This window comes from Vicugna pacos, chromosome 10 (assembly GCF_048564905.1).
Source record: "Vicugna pacos chromosome 10, VicPac4, whole genome shotgun sequence".
NCBI lineage: Eukaryota > Metazoa > Chordata > Mammalia > Artiodactyla > Camelidae > Vicugna > Vicugna pacos.
In genome coordinates this window covers 41,474,463-41,491,959 of record NC_132996.1, presented here as the reverse complement: position 1 = coordinate 41,491,959, position 17,497 = coordinate 41,474,463, and the positions used below count along the sequence as shown (strand labels likewise).

Sequence of the window (17,497 nt, the reverse complement as noted above, 5' to 3'; positions counted from 1 at the left end):
TTATTCCAGTGCATGATAACAGAGAGGTAGAATAAAAAATATATGTATAATGCTGAAATTAAGATATAAAAATGACTGCTTTAAGAGGTGATGTATCAAAACAAACTTTACACGTCACAGATATTATTTATGTATGTGAGCATGTAATCTGAAAAAAGTCTTAAACACTTTCATTCTTAAGGTAGACAACTCATTGTTATATAAAAGGTAGTATGAGAAGCCATTTAATGTATACCTAGGATTACGAAAAAGGATCCTTGTCTGTATCATTAAGGAGCTTATACAGACAGACGCCAATATAAATAATGCTGGAACACAGAGTAAGAGAGCATTACACAATTACATCAATGATATTAAAAAATAAACTAGAACTCACAAGATCAAACATATTAATTCTAAATTGTATAGCCTTATACCAATTGCTTTTGAACACATAAAAACTTTCCACAAAAATAAAGGACTTTATTGTTCACTTACTGATGTGTTAGGTAGGCTGATATGATAGAAAGTCAGTTGCTAACTAAACATTCATACCCTGTCATAAAAGCAAAGGCAATGACCTAAACTGTCAATAATATATGAAACAGTAAAAAGTGCTCAGAAAATTGCTATGTATGTGGTACTAGTATTCACTGGAAAATTATACTTTAACCACTATAGACATCCAAGACTCAAACTTTACATATAAATATTGCATCATGTTAAATTCTCTAAAACATGAAGTTTGTTAATGAAAAACATTAACTTAAAAATGCTGCCAAATTTCTTCTGGGGTGGACTGTGTGTCTGTGTGTATGGTTTTGGGGGAGACTGCAAAAAAAAGGTATTTTTCCATTAAAGGCACTAACAAACTGGAGAAAGCCATCTGAAAAAAACCACTATCAGTCTATAGCACACATGCTATTGAAATTAAATGCAAAGGGGGTGTTCTTAGCATCTTGTTACTTTGAAAAATCCAATTTCCTCTAATATTTTAATTAGGCCACAAATTTAGAATCTCAATTAAGAAATAAATGGTTTATGCATATATTTAAAATGGGCTTAACTACTCAGAGAAATTGTCCCTCTTGTTCTCAGCTATGCATTCAAGTTTCAAGTATTAAAAAAGCATTTAATGTATTTGAAGTTTTGTACTTAGTAGTTTAAAACTAGATACCTTTTTCTTCACTCTTCCTCCCCAAAGTAACTTTCTCCATTTCTTTAGTAGGCATTTTTATTTTCCTTATTTCCACTAATTCTTCTGATTATGTAACGGAGAAACAAAGTTCCAATTAGGCACTCATCCTTTTTAATACCTTTGTTAATGGATTATTCCCAAATAATCAGGCAAATAATCTATCTATTCAAAAGTAGCCTTAGAGACTAGACTTGCGTAACAGCTCCAGACGGTAGGTAGGGGAAGAGAGCAAGGAATTGGCATGACCTCAAAGAGCAAAAGATAGCTGGAATAGATATGGGTGGATAGCTGGGATTCACAAACAATGAAAATGTTATGAAAGCATTAGGCCACAAAATCTTACTCACGTCAGGCTCACGTTAGAGTAAGCACACTAGAAAGGAAAGGAAGTTTCTAAGAAATGTAGATGCTTCATCAAACAACTATAAGCTTACCCTGAAAAGGTAAAGAAATAAATTTTCAAAGATCTACTTTGTCTCTGTGGCAAATAGGATGGCATGTGGGACTTATTTTATCACATTGATCTGTCACTCCTATCCTGGAGGAAGAGCACATTTTGATGATACACATTCTATTTCCCTCTGCCTCCCAACAACTGCTAGATTACTGGCCAAAAGTAAGACTTTTCAAATCTGTTTCAAATGCAACATGTAACCTCCTTTCTTCCACACCTGGAATAACGCATTCTTAAGGGTTCTCTATGTTCCTTTACCAGTTTGTACTATCCCACCAAGAAGGTTTTTTGGGGTCAGGAAAGAGTAAGGATATTCCATAAAACATGATATTGATTTATTTTTTTCTTCACCCATAAAATGGGGTGTTAGTATCCTCTTCAATTAGTTATTAGAACTAAATGAAATAATGCTTTTAAGGTGAATAGCATGTTGCCTGACATACAAGTGTTCAATGACTGTTAGTTATTATCACCATCAGAAGATATTTATATTAACTAATTATTGAACAGAATAATCTCAGAAGAGTTAATATAAATGGTTAAGTACTAAAATTTATATCTTCAATATCTGGCATTCAGCCAATAAATATGGTTTGAAACTATAGATTCCTCTCAAGGTGAGTTACAGAACTATGTTATTCAGCCACTGATTAGACACATACAAGTCCCTTCCAATCTTCTGCTACCTTTCTCTCAAAGAGAGGACTTTTATATTAAACCTTTTTCTATTAAATCAGACTTTTATATTAAAACCATTCAGGCAATCTGGGAATAAAAATGCAATCTAAAAGGCTCTTCACATGCATGGAACTCTGCAAAGGGACAAATGCAGCAGCACCTATCTGATACATTATTTTGCAATACAAACATTCTGATTACAATCTTTAGATTAAACAGACTTTATCAGTTTTTTCCCCTTGTTTTGTTTCTTTTTATTTTATTCTTTTAAATATACAGAATGAACCCAAGATCATCAAGGGATAAATATAATTTCTTTTAACATAAAGCTTCTTGTAGTCTATCCCAAACTCTTATTAATAGAAGTAATTCTATATAGGTATCTCTAGCTTTTCAAAAGTTTGCTTTACACCACGTCACTTTTGCAAAAGACTTCATTTAACAAAAAATGTTATTTTCCTAACCATTTTTCTTTTACCTACTGCTGTGGTTAACAGCTTTTAAGGTCTTTACCACAGTTTTACATTTGCTGTACTTTGATTTACATGTAGGTCACTGAAATAGACTTTAAATAATATTATTTAATAATACTGGTGATATGACAAGTAATTGCTAAGAATTCCCTTACAGATCAATCGTCATTAATCAAGAGGAATTTTTTAACTCTCAAGGATTACTAATATCAAAACACAGAGTAAGTCTAGAAATTAAAGAGTTTAGCCTGTAATTTGAATTGACTAAAACATTTCAGTTACTAAAAAGGAGAATTAGACAATCTGGGAGAAACAAATGGGAAGAATAAAATTTTGCTTTTCACCAGTTAAATGACTATAATGGGTGCTTAAATCATAAATGGGATCTAGATATTTAACTTTTGTGAAGTCAACTTCAATGGAAAAAAAAGAACTCCTCAAAACATCAAAGAACACTGTTAAACTCATTTGGATATAAAATAATTACTGGATCAAAATGAACTGAAACAATTTCAAATAAACCATATAGTCTTTTGTATGTCAATCTGAACAAAATATTTAAAAGAATCAGGTTGAAGAGTCAAAGTTAACATGACTATAATCTGTTTCACAGTTTCTGACAATACAATTTTCAATAAAAATTTTAATTTTGAAGATATAATTAGTATTTTAAAACTATATAATTAATTTTAAAAATAATATAAATAATATCTATGTAACGTCATACTTTCTTAAGCAAAGGCCCACATTTTATTAACATTCTGAGTCTCTTAGTAAAGGCAATTATTGTTATCTTAGTATTAATAAACATTCAGAAATTATTTAAGAAAAAGTGAATATATTTTAATACCTTAAAATTACAGCTACATTGTAGGTGTTTTCACATATATTATCTCATTAATCTATGTAACTTAGTCTTCAAGATAAAGAATTACTACCATTTTTCTTAAAGCAGCTGATTAGTCTAAGGAACAGATTACCGAGGTAACTTGAACTAGTGAGTGGCAGAAGCAAATGTGAATCCAGATTTGCCCAACTTTCTAAAGCTCATACTTTTTCTATTATACTAGGTTGATTCTTTAAAGAAAGGTAAACCATTAGTTTCTTCATGATTTTTCACAGAGGAATATAAAACATTATACCAAATAAACATCTTACTCCCATTTAAATTGAGGATTAAGAGTTACTGGGAGGAGAAGGACATGAACTGCCTATGAAGATAAAGTTGAGTCCTCTCAACTAACTATATGATAGGTAATGATGAAGAAGCTATAAAAAGAAATCACGGTGTAAACATGGTTTCCTAATACTTTCTCTTCTGAACTAACTGAACTTTTAAGAAGTCTACTTGACCTATTAAAACAGATCTGTTCAATAGCCTAACAAAAGCAAAGACAGACTGTCAAAGGCAATAGCCTTTTTCATTTATCACAAGCCTGGTAATTAATTCATTAGCCTGCCAATCAACCACGCTGCTGGTGAGATTTGTGAAAGCAGAATGAAACAGCTTACCGTGCATAGTGATGTCTTTGTGATTTTTAGGGTAAAATCTGAAGAAAACTCCAAATCCGAGACAGAGGTTGTATGGCAATCTATATGCTACCCATTAAAAAAGAACGGAGGGAAGAACTTAGTAAAAATAGTAAAAACAATACCAGACACAAACAGATAAATACTACTTTTTTATGCAAAAAGGATCACTGTAAACCAATGCTTTGCAAACTTCAATCATTCACACCCACTTTTGAGATTATTTCCAAATTTAAGGGCTGATACCACTAGTATTCAGTTAATTTTTCTTTAAATCCAATTAGTATTTTTTAACTTAGACTTCTTATAGGAATAGTACATAGCAAATCATGACTCTGATGTGCCAATAAAGCTTTTCTAAGATGCGCTAAAAACTTTTCAAATAAATGTGTTTTCTGTGTTTCAACTAAAAATCATTTTCTATACCACCAGTGGTATACATTTGCAATAAATTATGTGTGATGTTATGTGTCAGTATTTTTATGGAAAATGTCAACTTGAAAACATATTAACTAAAAGGAAAAGGAGTCTTAGAGTTCATTTTTGTAACTGCATTCCAAGATAAGTCTGTTAAACATTAGGAAAAACTATAACAATTCTGACCAACAAGCAAAACCAACTATGAAGATTCACCACAGGGAAAAAAATGGCCAAATATCCTCATTTTCCTGTTCTCCCCTAACTCAAATGCTTCTCCATTTCACTATGGAGAGTAGAGGGGATCGGCTATAGAGTGTGACCTGAGGTGTGCTGTTAAAGGCTACTGATAGCTAACCTACCACGAGTAGGTTGTAACACAGTGAACAGAATTCATATGACTACCTGGGGCATTACTCTACTTTAAATAGTTTGAGAAAAAAAATTTATATATATTTTTATTGAAGTATAGTCAGTTTACAATGCATCAATTTCTGGTGTTCAGCACAATGGTTCAGTCATACATGAACATGCATGTATTCGTTTCCATATACTTTTTAGTTTCAGAAAATTTTAAAGTTACAATGTGGCTGCCTCTTATTTGGAGGACTGAGAAACATAGAACAAACTATATTTACCAAAACAAATAAGAAAGAGTAAGGGTATATATACTTTTTAAACATCTTTATCAGTCCTAAATTTTTGATGTCATCTATTTTATTTACTCATAGCATTTTTTGGCATTAAGCAAAGAGATAACTATAGAAATTAGCACCCCCACACAATCCTCCTCTTTCTGCTCAAGGTAGCTTTAACTGTATACTCCTACCCTGAGTCAAAGAATACAAATAAATCCCTTACACTCAGCATACCAGGGCACTGAACAGCCCTATAGTCACTAACTAGGCTGTATATTTTTTTTTCTTAAAAGCTGAATGCAATTTTAATCAGTTTGTTCTTCTTGAAAAACTTTACATATTAATTTTAAATATCCATTTAAGAAAATTAATGAACATTTACTGAATGTCTACTTTGTGCAGAGAACAATTACTGATGTTATGAAAGTAACAGTGTGACTAAAAAGAGACAATGTTCTGAACCTAACAATGAACAAGCTATATTTATTTGATTATCTAACTGAAACAAATTAAGGAGTCTTTTAAGAAGAAAGTAATAGGACTTTCACTTACTGCAAAGTTATTACTCAACCCATGTAAATTCAACATAGCAAAATTGACAATAAAACTAGAGATTAACATAGTGAAGAATAAGGCATTAAAAGAAAAAAGGAATTAATGGAGAAATCTGAATATAGTAGGGTTCTAGTTTCATGGGCATAGTCACTATAATTAATCTGAAAAGGCTGGAAGGAATTTGAATGAGAGAAGTTAAACTGTGTGAAACACTTAATATGAATGAATAATCTGGCTGTAAATGAGTAGCTGGAATAAGGCCAGGTGATGGTGATGAAGCAGGAATGACAATATGGCAGGACTTATAGCATCACTAAGCCAAAGTAAATGATTCACCCCTTCAGTAAAAGGAACTTCAATATATAAAGAGAAGTGATACCAGAGGGATGACAAAGTCAACTGGTAAACAATATGACATCAGGCTGCTTTAGATTGAGTACAATATAAAGAATAATTACTGTTTTGAAGACCCATATATAAAATCAATATATTAATTAGAAATACTGAACTCATGAATGAAAACTGAGAAACACAGCCATAGGGTTAAAGAAAATAAAATTAGTAAAACACCTACCTTAATACTACAAGGGTCTGAGATAAGAGTCTTTGGATCTAACACTTCCACAATAGCTTCTGGAATAACTGCCTTCTTCATGCAGGACATGTTGAAGCCATAGACATCATCCCAAAAAGCAATTCTATCAGCATGTTTATTCACATCACTTACTGCCACAACGCTGATAGTGCAAATGTCAGGGTAGACTGCAACAAATAAAATACTCAACAATTTAGCATTATCTTCCTTTATAACAAAATATAATTTTTAAAGGCTAAATATAAATACCAAATCCAACAATACAGATTATTAGCAATTGATTACTAGCAGTGGGGGATTAACAAAGGTGTAGATCAGAGAAAAAGACCAAGTTCTATCTTCTCATAGCATCTTTAAAATAAAAGAAAAAGATTTCCATTATTGTGATGGCAAGATTAAAATAAGGATGTCAATGATGGATGCCTACCAAAATTATTAAAAATCCTGAAATGAACATATTTATTGACATTAAACTTACACAATATGCTGCCTTTGAAGAGGTACTAGATCTTTACATATTCCTCTGAAACATGCAGAGACAAATCATTTAAATAGGTGTGACATGTAAAAAAATCATGTGATAAAATTTCACAGTTGTGTAGAAGACCAGTTCTCATTAACCTATCTTATTTAATATAAATGGTAAATATTTATAAGCACCAAGTGTGTGCCAGACAAATTATTCTAATTTGTAGACTGTGGATACATGACCCTACTCAAACTTATATTTACACAATTTTGACAAATAAATTGGCAATTATTTGTGATGTAATAAATACTAAGAAAGGGATAAGGTATTATGAGAGTTTGCAAAAAAAAAAGCTAATTCAGATTTGGCTATAGCAGGGGAACAGGTATTATGTAAGATAAGAACTTAAAACCAAGTTGTTAGGAGTGGGAGGGAAAGAGTGTTCCAGGCAGAGTGAGTAGTGGGCATTGAAGGTCACAGTAGACTCCAATTGAGAGAACAGTGAGATACAAGGCTACAAAGGTAAATAGGGACCAAAGAAAACACTTCTGAGCAAACCACATTAAAAAATTGGACTTTAAGAATAATGATACACCAGTCAAAAATTTTTACAAAGGGTAGCCACTTAATCAGACTTTGGTTTTGGAAAAGACACCCGAGTGTAATGCGGAGAAGAAATGGTAGAGTGCAAGGCTAAGAGACAAAGCAAGAGATAGCTGTAGTAATACAGGTGCTCTGAAGCAGAGTGACAGCTATGGGAATGGAAAGGAGGAGACACAGACAAGGGATATTTAGGAGCTAGAACTCACAGGACCACAAGACTGGCTGGCTCCGGAGGTGAGAAAGAGGGAAAGGTCAAGGATGACATTTTTACTCTTAGCAACTGGGCAGACTGTGGTACTAACCATTATAAAAGAGAATAAAATAAGAGCAGATTCAAGAGGAATATGAGAGTTTGATGCTTATGAGACAAATGGGTAAACATATCCAACAAGCAGCTGGCTCTATAGGCCTGACATTCAAAAGAGGTAATATGAGTTCAATACATAAATTTGGGACCATGAGCATATAAATGGAAATGTATGTGATGGGAGCTTATAAGGTTCCCTGGAGAGAATACATGGTGAGTACCAGAATTTAAGGGATGAATAGAAGAAAAGGAGGTTGAAAAGAAATAGCTGAGAAGCTGGGACCACAGAAATAAGAAGGAAACCAAGAGAGTGGGTGTTAAGGGAGATAAGGGAAGAGAGTGTTCAGGAAGAAACTCTTTTCTAATAACAAGTCTTCACAACACAAAATTTAAAAAATAATATTGATGTTCCTTTTTTGACCAGTAAGTAGCAAAATTAACTTCGTCCTTCAAATGTCAACATTTAGGGGATTTGTGAATTAAAATACAGATGGCATATGCTGGTATCCACAAACTGAAAGCAAGTACATTAAGTGCCAAAGAAATGCACAAAAGAAATGATTTCACTATTAACAACTAGCCTTCAGACTTAAACAGCAGAGAAATAACCCTCTCCTTCCCCCAAACTTTGTTTCTATCCACAACCTTAGGAATTTTATTATTCAATGACAGCAGCACTAAATTATCTTCTAAATAAAGCCCATGATAACATCTGCTGGCATCAAAGCAATTGCTTCTTCCAAACCTGACATTTGAGATACCCAGAAAAATACTTGGTGCTATGTCACTGATAAGAAGTTTCTCAGGTCTCCTCTAAGGGGGCATGTGAGGCAGATGTGAGAGCAGCGCTGACTGCCATGTAAACTGCGTTACTTCCACTCTCCTCTTCCTCCACAGACATGGTAACCCTCTTGACTGTATTTATTTCTGATGGAAACAAATTCTTCAAAGTAATGAATATGCTACTATAAACGCTCACCTACCAAGAGCATCTGCTACAGGAGAGTACGCTTATTTAGTTTCTTTTGTGGGGGTGGGGGTGGGGTTAATTAGGTTCATTTATTTATGTTTATTTATTTTAATGGAGGTACTGGGATTGAACCCAGGACCGTGTGCATGCTAAGTGCACACATTACTACTGAGCTATACCCATTCCCTTGTGTTTAGTGTCTTGAATCAGATCCTTACTATTAGAAACACTGAACAGAATTCTGAAGCAACTTTAGTTAGCAATTTCTTTATGATACTTTGTCAGACTTAATATGACAATCACAGAAGCCTTCCAACATTATGCCCTGTAATTTCACCCTTAAAGAGGAACATACTAAGGGTATAGATCAGGGGTCAGCAAACATTTTCTGTACAGTGACTGCTTTAAGGTCTCTAGGCTGTATGATCTTTATTGAAACTACTCATCTCTGCTGCTATGGTGTGAAAGCCCCACAGACAATATACAAATAAATGAGCATGCCTATGTTTTAATAAAATCTTATCTACAAAAGCAGACAGCACACCAGGTACAGACATCCCTGATAGGGATGAGGGAGAAATGGCTGAGGGAGGTCACTACTTCTGGGAGTGTCATCTACGGGAATCGAACAGCCTCTGGAGTTGTGCAGTGTACATTCAAGCTACTTAACATAGTTCAGAGTTCTTCTATTTTACAATATTATTTAAAATCTCAGTGTATTTTTAAAGTATCACCAGTTTCTGTATCAGGGGTTGGCAAACTGTGGCCAAAGGGTCAAACTCAGCCCACTGCTTGATTCTGTCAGTGAAGTTTAATTGGAACACTGCCACACAGTGATCTGCCTATGATCCATGGCTGAGCTGTGTGACGGTGGCAAAGCTGAGCAGTCGGGACAGACTGTATGGCCTACAAAGCGCAAATACTTCCTATCCAGCCTCTTGTAGAAAGTTTGCTGAACTCTGGCTCTGTATCAAGCAATATGACTGATGCACTAGCAATACTGCTAAGAAACAGGGATAGCCTTTCATCTTTTTCAGAAGGAAAAAGTTATATTACTAAAACTAATTTTAAAAGTTTTGAAAATATATTGGTGATAAGAAAAAACAGACCAAAGAGGAATACGATTTAACTTTTTCTAGTGTTCAGGTTTATTTTTCAAGCTAACTATATTTTACAAAGTTACAGAAAATCATGGTTCCTGTATTTGTTGGAACTTAGAAATAGAATTATTTTTTTATCTTTCAGTTAGTAAGATCTATGAATATCCATAAAAGGCTTCTTATCAATGTTATAGGTCGATCTGGTTCTTTACCCACCTCCTCCTCACAGCTGGCTAAAATTTTGGGCCACCTGCCAGAATCCTGGCTAACCCTTTACCTTCACATTCTGACACATTTGTCATCTGATTTTTGTCAGACAGAGCCACAATTGAATAATTACTCCTTCTTGTAGGTGAAATTAACAAAGTGCTGATTGGACAAAAGCATCCTCTTACCAGACCATTTATAAATTCATGGCTTTGACATCTGTGTCCTTCTCAATTCACTGCCCAGAATTCATTTGTCACTAGAACAGCTCACATGGTGAATAGATAAAGATGGGAAAGAAATCCTTTATCCCTGAGAAATGCCTCACAAACTTTTGGACACTAAAGGATAAGATTGAGACACATAAAGAAACAATTCCTAGTAAACACTAGCATCACTGCTTATATATAAATAATCAGAGAGGAAAAAGGCTTAGAACAAAAGGAGATAATAAATAAGACAAAATAGATTGTTCTTTGCAGAATACACATGAATATGGAGAAAGATTTTAGTGAAAAAATAATGATAAAATGAATGACATGCATAAAGAGAAATACACTACTAAGTCACTAAATCATCAAATAATTTGAGAGTTGAATAAGCTTAAAAATTAATTTCAATTTATATAATAAGGTTATCCAAAAAATTAACTAATATTTATTTGGAAATTGGAACATTTTCTCATCATTAACTTATAAATAGTGACTAGGCCCATTAATGCTTAGCTAGGCTAAAATGTTGCTACAGTACGCATTGAAAAATTATACTATTAAAGAAAAAGTAGAAAATGATACTGCTGTAATATCACTGAACAAAACAAAAGTCATAAATGTGAGAAAAATAAGTCTGAATATGAGGAAGTACACAGTGAATTACAGAAATACTAAAGAAGTCTCTGAGTACTATGAGAAAATGTCAGTGGCTGATTACACTGAGATAAACTATGTAAAAGTCACGCTATACAAAAGGCAGGTGATAACACCATGATGTCTAACTTTATTTCAAAACTTTTATAAGGTACAAACCTCACACTAATCTCTTGTTTACCAGCTATAACTCAGGAGGGGAATTAACAGTTATTGAGCAACCACTTTATGTCAAACATCTCATTTAGACTTTTGACTGATTCTATAAAGGTGGATTATAATCCTTATTCTTCAGATAAGGAAACTGAAGTTCAGTAAGAGAAAGTAACTTGCCCAAATTACTGGTTTTAATCAGCTAACTAGATAACTAGCCATATGATGAAGCCAGGAGTCAACTCAAGGTCTAACTGCAAAACCTGTGTGCTCTCCATTGTTCATCATGCCACATTTTATGCTTTTATAATGGAAAAAAAGGAAGAAGAAACCCCACTTTCCTAAGGTAAATAAGCACTTGTTGGACGAGAAAGAGGATGGAGAAAAGGGTTGAGAAAGATTAGAGATTAATAAAATTTCAGGGCAAAGCGAGGAAAATGGAAATGGTCAGCCTTACCTATTCCACCTGAGTACAGGAATGAGGTGATAAGGCAAAAAGAAACACTAAAAACGAGAGCAACCAAGGAGAAATGGGGGAGGAGTCAGTAAACTTGACCGCTCCGCTTTCTGCAGAGAGGGAGGTAGTAAGGAAAGCATATTTGTAAACCTGGACTTTACAACAGAGGCGATTTCTGATTAGCATAGATTGGGTTTCCAATGTAAATTTGAATGCAAAGCCTGAGAGACACAGGCCTATCAGTGAATTATTTATCTGATACTCTATTTTGCTGCCCTCTTCTGAGTTGTTTTTGAGATTCCCTATGTTATCATGAGGTAGGGCCTACTTCCCTCTTTAGAAGCTGAAAATGACAAAAACTTGCTTTCCCTCCCTCCCTTCCAAGTTGGGCATGAGCACATGACCTTGGCTCCACTAATGATACACCCCGAAAGCTCCATCACCTTTCAGAGGCAGCAATACCTACTGTTGTGTGCATTTTAAATAAATTCTTAAAACAGGGCTCTTCCTCTGGTTTTTGGTTCAAAAGGATCTGATGTGGGGTCTGAACATTCATATTTTTAACAAAAGGTCCCAGCAACTGTGATGGTCTGTCAAGATTAGGAAACAATGAGTTAGGAAATGGCTGTCTCAGTAATTTTGCTTTGCTTAATTTTGCTTTGTACTGAACACAGTGCTCAAGTTCATAATCTTGACAATTACAAATCGAAGAAGATGTATACTCTCAAGGACCTCATAAGAAGTTTGCGTTTTATTCTAACCATACGAAGAGGGAAAAAACCTTCATTTTGCTTGAAATGAGAGGCAATGAAAACACTCTTTTCCAGTCCCACGGCAGAAGATGTCTTTAGTGGGCTCCTCCATTTTCTTTGCAACTATTATGATTTTACAAAACTATTATCAGTCCTGAGGAAATTTCAAAGAAATGAACTATTTCCCCTGTGCTCTTACAATTTCAACTGGTCCCATTCCTGAGGATATCAACCTCCATTACTTGACTAAAGTGGAGCCTGCTACGGCTCTACACTGAAATTTACTCTTTTCCTTTTTGTAATTAATATTTTGTGGGGAGGCTCTTTGAAATTAACTAGGTAAATATTCCATTCTTAATCAAACTTTCATATTATTCATTTATTTATTTATAAAAACCTTTTCAATAGCTATGATAATGGGTATAATTTTGCTTCTTAGCTCTAAGCCCTATTCATATGATTAATTATATAATATTCTGCCCAAATTCCCTTTTGTTTGGTATGGATACTGTGACTTGAGTTGTCAGCTTTAAATGATATTCCATAAATTCCTATTAAAGATAAAGCCATCTAAGTATACACACTTCTTCCACCTGCCTCCTGCATTCCCTTTCCAACTTTTTTAAGATGTGGTAATTGCCACTGTTAAGAGCATAAAAGATTTACATCACATGCTGTCATCCAAAAATATCTTAATTCTTGATTGTAAAAATACACACTGGTCATGACCAAACATTTTCTTCGTTTTCCTCCTTGTATCCTGGTTGGCTGAATGTAAAACACTATGATTTCTGATATACAATTAGTAAATCCTAGCCAATAATAGTAGAAGGTAGTAAACCTGCTTTCATTAACTTTAAAACTTTATTTTTATTAGTGATAATAATAGTAAATGACTACCTCTAAAGTACTATGGAATTGCTTGGTGATGACAATGAACACTCAAGTTATTGGCTGACTGTTTTATAAAGGCTTTACTCCATACCATTATATGTATGGTGAGACACAAATTGAACCTAGGTTCATGCAAAACTAAACTGTGGTCCCTTCATGCTTTTATGGTCTTCAATGGTCTCCCCCTCCCATAATGCAATCATTCTTTCTAAAATCTTTACATTACTAATTGCTTAGCAAATTTTCTTTCAGAAAAACATAAAAGAAAACTTTGCAATAAAAGGAGGAACATCTAGATGACTGGTAATATTCATCAAATCATACTCAAAATAGGATAAACCATTTCATGTCACTCATTTCTGGCTTTTCCTACTTTTCTTCATCCTGTTAACAAGTAACATTCAGCAGCACTGCTTAGGCAGTTACATGCTGACCTCTCCTATATATCTCCAGATTATCTCAGTGCTAATATCAGCTATATAAAAATAGGGAAAGACCTATACTATGAGCCTCCACTTTATCCCTCTGATGATAGGAAATAGCTCTGCCACTGTTTCAACCTCATTATTCACATGGCTGTAAGTTCTTAATGAATTTCATCGAGAATTCAATTTAAATGTATTAAGTTGCTGTCAATCCTTCAGTAAGATCAATGAACACCACCCAGAGAGGTATGGAAACAGTTTTCAGAATCTTCCCTAGAACAACTTCAAGGCAAGAATTAGGTTCAACAAAACGTACTTTAGTAAAGGAACAACAAGGGATAGTAGAAAGAACATGAAACCTGAGTCCAGCAGATCTGAGTTTAGGAAAAAAAAAATTAAAGGTTTGAACAACTAATACGTACCATCCAGGACAGCTATGTTTCTAAAATCTCAAAGGGCAGCTGGGAGGATTACATGTAATAATATAAATAAAGGTAGAATATATTATCTGGCAACTAGCAAAGAATCAACAAGTGGTAGATGATATTAGTTTCTAGTCAGTAAGTGTAACTGTCATTAAAAAAAAACAACCCATGATTACAGAAAGATACAGCTAATTGTTGTAGGGTAAAATAAATCTAAAAATTCTAGCCAGGTTCATGTTAGAGCTCAGAAACACATCTTAAATTGGGTGCAGAAAATGTAGTGATAAAATGAGGGCATTTTGAAAAGGAAAGGTAACTTATTATAAAAAGAACTCAATTGTACTGGAAAATTGTCTGTGCTTTATGTTTTGGCCTTACTGATTTTTACTGCCAAAGGAATTTCATAGAACACGGACGGGCAAGAGGCATAAGTGTGGTCAGGTGCTTTATGACACTAGTTCAAAATGTATCCTCCTTTTCATTCACTTTCATATCACTATTCTATCAACTTTCTCTGACCATGGAAATGATGTGTTGATCCTGAAGCTCTGAGAACAGGTAGGTGCAGGGAAAGGTGAGTAAAGGGAGACTGATGCAATTCAATTTAGTTTTAATGGTTCAATGCAATAAACATATGATGCTCTATGTTCCAGGAGCTGAAGAGCTCGCTGAAGAGCCAAAAATAAGCAAAACATAATCCCTGAGAACATTCTGTTTGTATACAACCATTCACAGCAGAAAAGAAAGCCTGTAAAAACACAATCACACTCGGAGTATGCACCTCACTCTGAGTATACAGAGCTAATATGATTAAAAGTTTACCATGGACCCGAAAAGAAAGCCTTCCAAATTTATTGGAATCTACTTAAAAATACTGATGGGGTATGCTGTGCTTTAAAAACCTAGCAGAAACCAGTCACTATTTAAATATTCTTGACAAAGCACAGAAAAGCCAGGTTTATATACTTGGTAAAGTCATAGAAAATTTGCCACCAAAGAGAATGAGCTCCAAACTAGTATGAAATATTCTTTTGGGGGAAAAAAAAAACCCAAAGAACTAAATGTCATAAAGATTAAATATCAAAAAGAGCTTCTGCGAGATTTTTATTTGAATACCAAAAAGCTTCCAAATCTACCTTAGCATTTTTATTAAAAGTGTTCATGAGAATACCATTAACTTGGAGTCTGAATATCTTACATAATGTTCTACTATCAAAAGTATACTAAACGAATGTCTTAAAGCTTCCTCTAATGGAAACATCCTTCATCTCTATTGGGAACTTTCTCAGTCATGCATAGTTTATTTGAAATCCAAAGGTTTATCTGGTCCTGGCAGACTAAAATTAGATTATTAAAACCAGAATTTTATACTCACCCGATCCTCCTTTTGCCAAGTATTTGTTCTTTGCATAAAGGACAGAATCTAACATAGACTCAAAAAGAAGAAAATAGCCCTGTACAGAAAAAGAAAGAAGAAATGGATTTTAGGAATGTGCAATATCATCATATGTAGATCAATTTAAATATCTGGGCTACTCTTTTAATAGAAAATATATTTTTTGTCTCTACCATACAATATTCTGCAAAGTTTAAGTTTTTTTTCAGTAAATGCTCCATATAATAATTGTTAGAAAATCAGGCCACGGTATACAATGGATCCAGAAAGTTCATTATGGTAGAATGTACTAAATCTTCCATTTCCATGCTTCCACCTTCCAGGCCATTGTTTCATTCTCACTAAAAGGAAAATTTCAGACAGAAACTGTTCATGTATCCTGTAACTCCCTGGAATACTGCAGTATGAATCTAGATCAGTAGTTCTCATCTAGATTTTATCCTGGGGGGAGGACATTTTTGATTGTCACAACTCAGCAGAGGGAGGGAATGCTGATAAACATCCTTCAATGCCAGGATGGCCCCTGCAACAAAGAAGTGTCTGGCCCCCAGTATCTATGGGGCTAAGGTTGAGAAACCCTGGTCTAGAACACCTTTTCCAAAAGCATCTCCTGCCCAATGACATTCTCTTTGAAGAGTTTTAAAAAAAACAGGAGGGATGGGGATCTTTAATTAAAGAGGTGAGAAAGACCAGACACTACATCCTCCTCTTAGAGATTCATAATGCAAATCAGCACATTAATAGTTATGACAAGTGCTATGGGAAAAAGGACCACGCTGAACATATTTTAACCAAGCATTGCCCACTTTTTGACTAGAGACCTTTTTTTCTAGTTAACACCGTACACAACTACTGTTGTTTGAAATATAATTCATGAAACTTGGCCCCAGTTTACTCCAGATTTTGGAGAACAGTAATGACTCCTCTACCAAGAGGATAACCATAGCAACAATGAAAAGACAACTTGCCACTACTGGTGCTACAAACACAGTACACTCTAATAGTATGCTACACATGTAGTTTATCATAGTAATGTCAAAATAATCATGAGTGAGAGATCAATGCCAGTTTCCATCAGTCCTCTGGGGCCCAACCCCCAACAGCCCTGAGCAGCAGGGAAAGTCAAAGTGTTCAGCACAGTGCTTAGCACATAATACACCTTATTACTGCTCAGGGTGAACCAACATGAATGTTGCCGAAACGTCGGCATTCTAAATCAAAACTGTCCTCACTCATTTGTTCTGAGCACAAATAACTGTCTGACAGCATCAATACAATAGTCTTTAACAAAATGAACAAAAATGTTTTAAAGGTTTCTCTGGAACAGTAAAAACCTGCAACCCCAGAATGGATATTCTTCCCAAGAAATTAACAGTAAATTTTAATTTATTGAAAAGACAGCTCTCATGCTTGAATCACTTATAAAGGAGCCTAATTAAATTGCTGCCAGCAACTCTACGTTAGTATTTACCTTTTCCCTCCAACACATTAATTCATTGATGAGAAAATAATTGCCTATAAAAAAAAGACTTAGCAACAAAGCTCTTTGATTAATGTGTTTACATTAGGAAAATTAAGGATTTGATGGAAACTGCTTTCCTGGATAGAGTACTTCAGTAATACGTCTAAATCTTTTAAGTTAGTTGCCCATTAATATCATCTGTGTATTCAAAACACAAATGACTTTTGGAATTCAACTAAGAACTCTTTATCAATCTGACATAATTCATGCAGATGTATGCACACAAATGCTTATAAATAAGCATTCATCAGTTGATTAAACTTAATTGTAATTTATGCCAAAAAGTTACTTAAAAAAGAGGCACCTATTTACCTTACAGGAAAAAGATCTGCTGGTAAAACATGTTAATAGACTGGGGAAAAATGATCTCTATTTGCAAGACTGCCGCATGTTAAAAATATTAACATAAAATAAATTCACATTTTAGTAAAAAC

The 17,497-nt window shown here is 34.2% G+C and overlaps 1 protein-coding gene across 1 annotated transcript in view; it reads right to left on the bottom strand.

Annotated features, from left to right (window-relative positions):
• The window catches only part of PRMT3 (protein arginine methyltransferase 3), a 115,254-nt gene that overhangs the window by 40,145 nt on the left and 57,612 nt on the right, over positions 1–17,497 (bottom strand). The window contains exons 11-13 of the mRNA XM_072969667.1: positions 15,521–15,599; positions 6,497–6,684; positions 4,295–4,381 (exon numbers count right to left, since the gene is read on the bottom strand). Of these exons, the coding sequence (XP_072825768.1) occupies positions 4,295–4,381; positions 6,497–6,684; positions 15,521–15,599 (354 nt within the window). The remainder of the gene's footprint in view (positions 1–4,294; positions 4,382–6,496; positions 6,685–15,520; positions 15,600–17,497) is intronic.